Below are 12503 nucleotides of genomic sequence, written 5' to 3' on the forward strand. Positions count from 1 at the left end.
TGCACTAGTGTAAATGACTCAATTAACACTACTTGTTTATTACCAAAAAACAGTTGAAACTCTAGGGAAGAAATTAAGATCTCATTTACGGTACATCCTTTTCTTTCATGTATAACATTTGTGTAGACATCTTATATTTCAGATGTTTTTCATATTCAGTTTGTTAAGTGTGGAATATGAATGTTATTTACATGTTAGAGTCAAGGACATTAAACTAGTCAATAGTCAAATATTTCACAGATCTTCATATATTAGCACCCATAGTGGAATAGGTAGTAAAAGAGATTCTGTACTGTTTGACCTTTCCGGGTAGCTGTAGTTGGTTAGTTTCTTACTTCCTGTCACTGGATTTGCACAATTAAATAAAAATGTGGGTTCTGCTCTCCCCAGTATTGTTGCATGACATGTAGGGGGATATCTCTTGGAATGTTTCAACTGTGTCCGATCTACTGTCTCCATCACTAACACTACCTTGTTACCCCTGAGTTAACTGGCCTCACCCCATGCATGTAAGAGTTGACCCCCCTTATCTTTTCTTGTATCTTTTTTTTATAAACCAATGACATTAAAGCATATATGTATATGTATATATATCATGGCTATTATATATATTCATACATATATCAACCGTTCTAATATTATCTGTATGGCCACGTAACTCTAGCCACCCCTGTTATTTTAGTTTTTTTTTCTTCTTTTGACTTTATTCTAATTTTATTACTTACTAAAACAAATAATACGACCTCACTCCTTACCTTGCTAGGAAAGACAAATAAGAAAAAAGGAAAAAATAAGAGGGGGGGGGAACGGCTTTTCATTTTCTAGGTGACTCGAAGAGTGTTGCCTACAGGAGGCTGTGTGAGCCATCCATCACAACTACACCTGAGTGGGAGTGGAAGCAAACCATGAGGGAAAAGCTAGCCTACGGAATAGCAAAACAAAGAACCAGCCTGAGACTATTGTTATTCCAGCCAGTTATGGGTTTCATAACTACTGTAAATTACTCAATCAATCAAACTCCAGTAGGTGTATGTTCAGAGTCACTTTGACATTAGTGGCAATGTGTATTTATACCTGTAAGAGTAAGGGAAGGGATATGTAGGGTATTTTCGTTAGCTACTCTCACCTGCTAGTTATTAGCACATGCACACACATAGATTGAGATTGAAATCAAGGGATTTCATAGAGCTCTTAGATTGAACAAATTCAATGTTACATTTGCCTTTCTATTCACCGTTGACAGTGGAAGCCTTTTTCCCCTCACTTAGATTTTCCAGTTCTTTAAAAACCCCTCTCCATATTCCGTTGACTACATACATTTGTGGTTGCTACATTGGTTTGGTCCCTCATCGTACATTACCATTTATTAATTATTTTGAATCATGCACCCTGTTTGCATGCGGGTTTTTTTTCTGGCTAGCGTCATAGACATCTGCATCCTAACCGGAAGTTGACTTCGCTGCTCTAGCCCAGCGAGTGCCAGTAAGCACGCGTGTCTAGATGGGTGTTCTATTCTTTGGCATTCTTGTCCTAATATCACCCTTAAAAACCTCATAGCCTTTTCCTTTGCCCTTTTGTCTGGGGTAGAAGTGGTGCCCTCTGCCATTTTGTTTGGGTTTCCCTTTTCACATTGCCGCCTCCTCTCAGAGTGGTTTTCTGTGGTTTCGGTTTGATTGTCGTGTCCATTGGTTCATGTTTGTTTTGTCTGATGGACTACTCCTTTGATATTCCATGTTGTCACCCAGGCATTCAGTGCATGTCTCATGTCCACCTTATTAGCTTGGATGGAATCATTTTGTTTCTTCTTAACCAAAACAAGCCCTTGTCACAAAAATATCACGCATTCAGTCCGAAAATCTGATCTGGTTGGACAAATCAAATTGCAGAGGACTTTAAAGACTCCTCCTAATTGTTTTACTACTACTACTACTACTACTACTACTCCTACTACTACTATTACTAAAACAATTTGTTACTAATACTACTGTATGAATCAAACCTTTGTTGTAACTGTACTAACAACCATTTTTGTGTCTGACTCTCCCTTACTTACTAAAGCACTAACCGTTCACCCTCCAACCCCACTCCTTAACTGCCCAACACACAACTAAAACTCCCCTCCATCCTTTACTGAGACTCGGGAATGGTCTCAAAATAGTTCCCCCTGCCCCTCCTCTGCCCCCTTGCGCTCCCTTCACGTCCACCAGCCCCCATCCCACCTCTCACTAACCCAGGGTTCAAAGAGTAATTGAAGGCATCAGTTGGATTAGCCCTCAGAGCTAAAGGCCTCATATTGATGGCTGAAGACTTCAGGATTAGGATCTTTCTCACTGAGTTCAGTCACTGCTAGTTGTCCAGTCCAGCTGCCAGCCACCTGTAAGAGGATTACTCGCTGAACAGACCCCCTCTCTCTGCTCAGGCTCCCCACCCTCCGTCGACCCGTCTAAGGGCGAGGGGTCAAAGGGGGTGTTCATGGAACGTGTAGCTGTTGTGTGCATTCGCAGACCAATGAGAAACGTTTTCTTTGGATGCATTTAATCTTGAGAAGCATTTAATTTGCCCTGCATTTGACTAATACTGTACTGTATGTGAAATGTATATTCAACGCTGATAACTAACTTTGCTTGAAAATTGTAAATGTGGACTTTATGATGTTTGCCTCCTCAAACAGTTAAAAACTCTGCTGAAGGTAAGTAGTAAGAAATGATTTGCTAAAAGACCTGCACTTCAATCAGGTAAGGGATTTACTGTCAAGGTAAGATTGTCAGTTTCTCTGCATGCTAAACCAAAAGCACATTTACACTGTTGTCCTCAATGAAGGAACTGTTAAAAGTGGTTAGCTACCTGAAGTGGTTAGAAACGTGTGTTGCCCCACCACCAAACAGTGTGTAGCAGACAAGTTATAGTAGTGACTTCAGAAAAAGTTAGGCGTTAAAGCACTAAGGTGAACAAAACAACTCACCGCTGCCGCAGAGAAAATAAAGTCACATGATTCCTTACTTTAAACATGGGTGGATCATAGAGCTCTATATCCATTTGATATTGGGTGTGCATTTAGCTTATTGGGTGTGCATTTAGCTATTGTTCCGACACCTTCCATATCGGGAATACAGAGGCTAAGCTGTCAGGACAACAATGCTCTGGTACAGCCGCCCAGTCCCACTATCCAAGAGAGCCTGCATGGCTTCACTTCGATGCACTTCCCTATACAAGTATGCAGTCCCCCTCTTGAATATCCAGGATTTGCTCTAGACTATTGTTACGTTCAGAAGCCAGCGCTATGCCAGACCATAGGAAATCAATGTAGGCAGTAGAGGAGCCACTTAGGGTGCTTCACCTGGTCTTCTCTCTGACACGGTGTGTGTGGTGTGTGTGTGTGTGTGTGTGTGTGTGTGTGTGTGTGTGTGTGTGTGTGTGTGTGTGCGTGCGTGCGTGCGTGCGTGCGTGCGTGCGTGCGTGCGTGCGTGCGTGTGTGTGTGCGTGTGTGTGCTTGCACACAATTGTGTGTTTGCAATTTTGTGTTTGTGTATGTTCTAGCTCCTTGTCCAGGCAGGCCCCTGATGCTGTCATGATGAGAGGGTATCCAGTGAAAGGAGAACTCTCTGGCGGTGGTTTCAGTGTCACAGAGCCCAGCACGGTCAATGAGCCAGTGACACGCTCAGCCAAGCACACCACAGGCCGTGCTATTAGAGCACAACGTTGAACTGCACTCCAGAGGTCTCCCATAGCCAGCCAAACAAAAGGGCTGTAAACGTAATATCCCGAGTTGGAACAGCCTAAGCTAGAGATCCGCAGTGTCGAGTTACCTCTTGGCTTACTAGTCCAGTAACTCACGGCATGTGGTTCACTGACCCATCTGGTCCAAATCAATGGGTGCTTTTTCCATACAGCCACACCGTCTATCGCCAGAGAATGGGGTTAATGAAAAATAAATAAGGTGTTCGGCAGTATGCCTTTTCCTTTGTCTCTTCACTTGGCAACAGGATGAGGGTTTGAATGAGACTGTACGGTTTACCAATAGCAGGTCACGTTGTGACCTTGTGGCAGAGCCAATCCCTGCTCTGGCCCTATGAGTGTAAACAGCTCCTATCGGAGCTTTAGCAGAGATGAGAGGGACACACACACCACACAGCAGAGATCACACACTCCTAGCTTCAGTGCTTTGGAGGGATTTGAGTTGGCTGTGTCCTGTAATGAGGGTTAGGAATAGGAGCTTTCTCTCTCTCTTTCTCTGTCTCTCTGTCGCTCTCTCTTTCTCTGTCTCTCTGTCTGTTTGTGTGTGCATGCTTGCCAGAAAGGGGTTTGTACCCAATTCTCAGCTAGATAGTGGACTAAGATGAATGTAATCATCTACCTCTATGTAGCTTCCTACCCTCACTAAATGACTTTATTGCTGGGCTACAATATATGAAAAAACGGATTATACCATAGTTTCACAAAATATAAGGATGTTTTTTTTGGACTCTCAATGTGATATAATGTACAGTAAGATATTGCTTTCTTGGAATAAATGTCACGTAAACGGCCGCACATGGCGCTAATTGCCGGATTGAAACGACGCTGAGAAATGGATCGGACAGCACTTTGTCCGCCGAACAATGACCTCACATGAGGTCAGGATTTCAGTCTCCCTATTCCTTTTGGTTCTCAGGCTAGATGCTTGCGAAGCTGGAACTGCGTGCTTTGTTTCACAAGGGGAATTGCAATCGCGTAATGGGAATCAATTACGTAGCGCTAAGTCTATTGTCGGATTAAATGGAACGACGTGTTGTAGCGTTACTATAGTGTTATTGCGGAGGCTAAATATAGTATATTCGGTTCTGAGGAGCACAGTTTAGTTTGGCATGAGAAGGAAAGCGCTGTCAAAGCATGTGTTATGTAAATACAAGAGGCACAGAAATGACCCTGGTTCCAATACATCAGTATGATGTCATTATCTCTAGGCTGACAAGGTGATCAATTTCTCTCCATGTGTGTTACTTTGGTCCAGTGACAACAAGATGGAAGCTTTCACCAAAAGCGGGTGACATTTTGCCGCGCCGTCTGCAACCCAGGATCAAATCACAAATTCATAGCTGGATGACATATTTATCTGTCTTATCGAGCTTGCAGGGTGGGCATGCATTTGTCCCAGCCCAGCACGCACACATATATTCCACTGATCGTCAAATTTGACGGCAATGGCCGTTGAATAGTTAAGGGCATGTTGAAACAAAGGTGGTCACAAAAGTCGCCAACCACTGTCCTGTATCATGCTCCATGCAACAACCACACAGTTGTGGATGTGTCCTGTTTATACCCGCTTAGCCAGAGTCCTTCAATCCTTTTTCTGCATGCCAACCAGTTTCCTTTCTTTGACATGTTAGGTAAATAAATGCACTGGCTGAGCAATTTAAAGGGAAAACAGGCAATTTACCCTTTCGTCACAAACCTCAGGACACGCCCTTTCATTATAACTCCTAGATCCATTTCCAATTGTCTTCCGCTATATAATAGGATACGTGAGGAAATGTAAGCATGACAGCACTCCCTGAAGGATATCCCGGCACACTTTTTAATAGAGTCAACATTGAAGTCAACCCAGTTTAAGTAAGATAACTACACGGAACATTGCGCCGCTCCAAGAGGGTGTATAATTCACTTTGGCTGATTTACATGTCAAATCGCAAAGTATCTAATATTATTGATTTGCAAGGAAGCGTCCTGTGTAAAAGCAAGTACACCGGCATCTAAATGCAGTACCTATGTGGGTGGGAGGATCAGAGTATATTTCCTTACACGGTGACCCGGTTAGCGACCCACTCCATTCCACCCATTTTAAGAGTGCGCAAAGTGCATTTTCTGCTTTATCAGAAATCATTGGTAAAAGAGCAATGGCTTCCAGCTTCTGGTGCAGCTCTGTGAAAATGGCTTTACTGATTCTGGTGCAGCTCTGTGAAAATGGCTTTACTGATTCTGGTGCAGCTCTGTGAAAATGGCTTTACTGATTCTGGTGCAGCTCTGTGAAAATGGCTTTACTGATTCTGGTGCAGCTCTGTGAAAATGGCTTTACTGATTCTGCTTTGTCCTCGATGGACACTTTCTATGTTCCAGCATTAGGAAAGCTGATCATACAGTATGTACTCACGGATTACAGAATATACCTTTCAAAGAAGTTGGATTGGTTCACTGACAGTCTACCTAAAGTCTAATGGATTGCCCTCGGCTAGAATCTGGATCCAATCCTTTCGTTTTGACAGAGAGGAACGCGGTAGAGAAAGAGCCAATAAAACCCTTCAGAAAGTTCCTATTTTTTCTCTCGTCCTTAGCCCATTGATTTCATCCCAGTGTAATCTCGGTTGTGTTAACCTGTAGTCACTGTCGCCTTGAAACATCGTCTCGTGCCGTGCCAGGTGTCACCTCTAAAGCATGTCCCTAAGACTCCAATATAAAGTCGTGTAACCCATAAGGTGTTGCAGCCATTAAGAAATGATTCAGTTCACCCGTGATATACAGTATAAACAAGCTTTACCATGTAATGCTGCCATCAGCACAAAAGCGTTGGGCCTTGTTCAAGGCGAAGCGGAGTGTTAGCCACCCTAATTGTACGTTTGGCAGCACTTTGAGAAGTTGAGCTGTCTTTGACTGGCGCGCCATTCGTCTAATGGGCTTGTTTTATTCTTGTTTTAAAACTTAAATAGGATTCATCCGAAACAAGATTTTACATGAAGTACCACAAAGACTCCTATTGTGACTTTCATTATTGGTCGTCAGCTCACAGTCTACCCTTTCAAAGATTGAAATTGTGTTTGCGTGTGTGTTTTCATGTGAGGTATGTGTGTGTTGAGAGATTCAGAGAGAGAGAGAGAGTCAGAGAGAAGGGTTGAGAGAGAAGGCTGGAGAGAGAAGGATGGAGAGAGTCAGAGAGAAGGAGTCAGAGGGTCAGAGATGGAGATAGTGAGAGAGAAGGGGGTCAGAGATAGTGAGAGAGAGGGTCAGAGAGAGAGAAGGAGTCAGAGGGTCAGAGATTGAGATAGTGAGAGAGGAGTCAGAGATAGTGAGAGAGAGGGTCAGAGAGAGAGAAGGAGTCAGAGGGTCAGAGATTGAGATAGTGAGAGAGGAGTCAGAGATAGTGAGAGAGAGGGTCAGAGAGAGAGATAGTGAGAGAGAGGGTCAGAGAGAGAGAGAAGGGGTCAGAGGGTCAGAGAGAGAGAGGGAGTCAGAGGGTCAGAGAGAGAGAGAGAGAGAAGGAGTCAGTGGGTCAAAGAGAGAAGGAGTCAGTGTGTCAGAGAGAGAGGAGTCAGAGGGTCAGAGAGAGAGATAGTGAGAGAGAAGGAGTCAGAGAGAGAGGAGTCAGGGATTGAGATAGTGAGAGAGAGGAGTCAGAGAGAGAGAGAGAGAGAGAGAGAGGGGAGTCAGATATTGAGATAGTGAGAAGGAGTCCGAGAGAGAAAAGGAGAACGAAATTGAGATTGTGAGAGACAAGTAGTTAGAGAGAGAGGAGTCAGAGATTGAGATAGTGAGAGAGAGGGTCAGAGAGAGAGAAGGAGACAGAGATTGAGATAGTGAGAGAGAGAGAGAACCAGTGGTGATTCAAGATTGTGATGGTGACAATGTTGAATGTTCCATCTCTTTTTAGGTCAGGCAAAGAGAGGGGCTGACTGCACTGTATAGGAAAGAGCCGTTTAGTTCCATACATTCTTTTGCCTATGTACAACACAATCCTTCAAAGTGTTTGAGTAATGTGTTGGAAATACAAGAACAAAAAAAACACAAGAGCAATAGTATTTGAAAGTTGGATTATTGATCAAATAAAACAAAAAAGCTTGAAGTCAAATGTGTTATACAGTTTAGGCAGACATTGCGGGGCTGTTGTTTCTCCAGTTTCCTCAGCCTACTGTCTGGTTCAGGGGCATCTGAGGTAACTAGGGACTTTGAACCAGCGGCGAGCTGTGATGTTATCATCACCATTTAGTCTCAGGCTAGTGAATGATGACGGCCAGTGGAAGATGATGCAACCACCAGCAACATCATTCCAGACGATACTATTCAGTGGGGCTGAGGACTGAGGCCATACCTAACTCACTAGAGTACTGTAGCGTAGCACAGTACAAAATTTGATTTGATTTGACTTTTGCAAAAGCCAGATCACCTGATTCAACTCATTCTCTTTCGCCTGGACAAATGGAGATTTGAACCAAATTTGAACAATTACCAGCATAATAAATGTAGGTAAATTGCCAGGAGGGTGACACTTAGTATTTTTGAAAAGATAGTTGAATGGAGACTACAGTGAAGCTACTTATTGCTGCTATTTCTTGCATTGATGTGTGTCAACGGGTGATCTGAGAGGCTCGGAAATACTCAAGGGCAGGCAGAACGGAGGGAGGTAGGGAGAGAAAGAGAGAGAGAGAGATGTGGCCCAAAAAACAGTGCTAATCTCCCATTTCCCCTCTTTCAGCTGGAATCCTCACAGGTGGCTGGCAGCTGGCTGACACTCCCTCCATTAATGGCCCGCTAATGATGTTAACTACTGGACCCAGTGCCAGGCTAGCGTAGCGCTGTACCGCCAACCACCACACAGCTAAACACACAAGGCCCGCTGCCAACTGTGACTTAACTGCTGCAGTTGGTGTCTTATTCTGTCACGGAAAGGGGTTCAAGTAGAGTTCCGTGGATTGCCCCCGATTTGATGGACTCTAGCAGCCAAGAAGAGGTTGTGTTATGAGTGAGTGGATCGAGAACCACAAAGCAATGGAACCCCGGTTTGGATTAGCGTGTGTTGCGATCACTTGTACTTGGAATCACGTGGGCCAGCCGTGGCTGCTTCTCAAAAGACTTATAGTCGCTAGATGCGGTAACGTTGACCTTCCTCCCTCCCCCTTCGGTCTCTCCCCCCCCCCCCCCACAGGACCCCTCCCCCTCCAGAGAAGTGGCCCTCAGGCAAACATATCGACAGCCCTGCCCCCCCCCAGGATGACCAGGGATGTGCCCACCTCCGCCTCCACCACCACCTCTTCCACGTCTCCTATAAGCACAACCTAAACCGGCCTCTATATATTTTCCTCAAGTAGTGACAGCAGACATAAAAATGGGTTGCCCTGTTTGAGGGAAGTACGTCAAAAAAAAATAACAGCCACACACAACAACAAAAAAGGAATAGCAGAGTGCTTAGCTGGGGACGAGACCTTTGGAGTGCAGTTGTTGTCAAGGTTGTTTTCAGGACCTCAAAAGACCAAGGTACCATGGTTACAGCACTGTTTTCACTTTTGACTCAGGCATATTTGTATAGGTCTTCTATGGGGTCTTGCTGAAATTAGAAAAGGTGAATGTTCATGGAGTTTTAGCTTTGTTGGTATTCACAGTTTGGTACTCAACTAGTCTGTTGTTGACTGTGATTAGGGAATCTTTTTATTATATAGCAGTCAATCGTCAGTTGCCAAGGTTGATTTATGTAAATGAAGCTGTTTCAAGTATTTGACAGGTGTATGAATCACTGCTGAAGAAATCTTTTGACCAACAATGTTCTACAGAACACAATGTACCGTGAGTTGGTAGAAAATGGAGGACGTTTGTAACTATCAACAAAACAGATTTCAATAGATAATCAAAATCAACATACAGGTACCGTATTAAGAGAAAATAAAGAAGAAAATAATTGCCTGTTTTCTACCCCCTCCAAACAACCCAAATATCACTAGATTTGATATTAGTAAGGCCCACACTACCCATATACCGAATATGAACTATTTGCACTGTGGAATGTAATGTTATTCACAGTAACCCAGAGCATGGTTGTTGGTTTGTGTGTGGTACAATGTATGGGCTAACAGATGTCATATTAAAGATTGGAGAGGATCGTAGCGACCCTAGCCAGGACTATTAGTATAATTACAATATAAATTGGTGTTGGACTGTAAAATCCGATCCAAATGAAGTCACTTGGCAAGACACTGCTCTTTTTCCATACAATCCATGGCAAACACTGTCACAATGTTCTCTGATCACAAAACAGAAATGATCAGAGAAGACTTTGATCGTCAACATTACTCCCGCCTTGATGGTTAGATTAAAACTCATCAAGGTTGTAAAATCAATTATAAACAACACATCTACTCCTGGTACACAAAACATGATCAAAAATGACAGACTGACCAGGTGAACCCAAGTGAAAACTATGATCCCTTATTGATGTCACTTGTTAAATCCACTTCAGTGTAGATGAAGGGGAGAAGACCGGTTAAATAAAGATTTTTAAGCCTTGAGACAATTGAGACATGGATTGTGTATGTGTGCCATTCAGAGGGTGAATGGGAAAGACAAAAGACTTAAGTCCCTTTGAACGGGTATGGTAGTATACTCAGTGTATAAGTCCGTTACAAGACAAATTGGTTATTTTTATATATTCGCACTGCATAGGAACTTCAATTGGACAGATTTCATATCTGATTTTCTTTCCCACCCTGAGTAAGTCAGAGGCCTGGTATTACATGATAAAGAGTCCCCCTCTCATCTCAACTCTGCTATAATCAAATTAAGGTCAACTCAGTGACTCTGCACTGAAGTATACTCTGGTGCCTCTGTAATACTAATGAATAGACCCAGGACTTAACATTCTGTAGAGAGAGGGAATGAATATGTCTTTGCGCCTGGCACCTTTCTGGCAAAAGCTGACAATCTTCCTCTAGAGGGCCTGAGGAAGCCTTTAAAACAGACGGTTGATGCCTTTTACATTCCATGAAAGGAAAACAAAGGCTTTTTTCTCAGTTGGAGCTATCTCCCCTCCATCAGACTCCTGGCGGTGTACATTTGATTCTGTCTGTCAGTTTCCGCTCCGTCAGTGATCAAAGACGCCGCTCGCTCCCGTAACCTCGCACAAAAAAACACGACTTTTGGCATTTAAATATTAAAATAAAGTTATATTCATCCCCCGATTCTCTTGATTGAGGTTCTGTTCGACTGGAACGCAGACCGAATAGTCAAGCATTGAAGTTTGTCAGTTGTTTGACACTGCAAGGTCATATTGTCAGTTGTCTAGTTTGTTAAGTGGTCAAAAAATATGCAATTCATACTTGCACGAACTAGTCTCACCCTTGAGACCTTATTAGAGAGTGAAAACAGCATTGTCCCAGTGGTCAACCCTAGCAACTGCACTCGTGAGCGACTCCCCTCTGAGCTGCGCCCACGCGACCAATCGATAACGAGTAACGCCACACCGTAGGGGACAGCCCCGCCTACCGCCAGTGTTTAATCCAACTTCTTCCTTTCCTTTCCCCTCCTCCACTCCTCTACTCTTTCTCTCTCTTTTTTATTTTTTTGTTGTTGTCTCGCTCCATCTGTCTATCCCTCTCTACCTACCTGTCTCTGTTGGGCCGTGCCCGTACCAGGTGACCATATCAGTGGATGGTATTCTGACCACTACTGGTTATACCCAGGAGGACTATACCATGTTGGGCTCAGATGACTTCTTCTACATAGGGGGGAGTCCCAATACTGCAGACCTGCCCGGATCACCCGTCAGCAACAACTTCATGGGCTGCCTTAAAGACGTGAGTGTCTCTGGTTCAGTACTGGGATCAAGGGGAGAATCGCACACAAACACATGCGTGCACGCACGCGCACACACACACACACACACACACACACACACACACACACACACACACACACACACACACACACACACACACACACACACACACACACACACACACACACACACACACACACACACACACACACACACACACACACACACACACACACACACACGCCCCAGGAGGCTGCTGAAGGGAGGACGGCTCATAATAATGGCCATGAGTCCTTCCGTCACCAGTAAGGTAACCACCGGCTGTCTATGATGCACACACACACACACACACACACACACACACACACACACACTCAGACACTCATACTTGTTCGCGTACACAAACAGTCTACACAGATGTCATTTCTCTGCGTGTGAGCCAGTGTGTGTGTGTGAGAGAGTAGGAGGTGTCAGACAGGCATGTAGAGGCAGACTATGAACAGACTGGCTATTCTCTCAGAGACGCTAAATTATTATCCTAACTCTAAGAGGAAGTAAAATGATGTCACCATAGTTGGTATGAAATAGTTTTTCTCACCAATAAGGCTCCAAGCCACAACTTAACAAGATGAGAAAAGGACCACTCCATTTAAAACATTATACTCTGGAATGCCTAATGGCTTATATGGGAATAAGGGAATAAGGCACCAATTCATTTCCTCATAAAGGTTCTCTGATTTGAATAAGTGATTACTTTTTCATCAGTTTTAATGAATCATATAGTAATCACATTTCTAACTTAATTATGCTCTTACAATTACGTTTTCATTATTTTGGTTGCTATAAGAAAAATTCCCTATTGGACTCATTCTCCCAAGGCATTTCTAGTCTGTCTCCTGAAGATGAGGATCAGGGCCGTTTCTAGCTTTTTGGGGGCCCTAAGCGAGATTTGGTTGAGGGCCCCTCCTAAATCGCAGACAAAAAATGTTTTGGC

At 43.7% G+C, this 12503-nt stretch overlaps 1 protein-coding gene across 7 annotated transcripts in view; it reads left to right on the plus strand.

The window, feature by feature from the left end:
• Nucleotides 1-12503, plus strand: part of LOC139561250 (neurexin-2-like) — a 1055901-nt gene that overhangs the window by 476583 nt on the left and 566815 nt on the right. For all 7 annotated transcript variants that reach the window (XM_071378226.1, XM_071378233.1, XM_071378230.1 and 4 more), the window contains one exon: nucleotides 11367-11528. In XM_071378226.1, the coding sequence (XP_071234327.1) occupies nucleotides 11367-11528 (162 nt within the window). The remainder of the gene's footprint in view (nucleotides 1-11366; nucleotides 11529-12503) is intronic.

Source organism: Salvelinus alpinus, chromosome 31 (assembly GCF_045679555.1).
Source record: "Salvelinus alpinus chromosome 31, SLU_Salpinus.1, whole genome shotgun sequence".
Classification (NCBI taxonomy): Eukaryota; Metazoa; Chordata; class Actinopteri; order Salmoniformes; family Salmonidae; genus Salvelinus; species Salvelinus alpinus.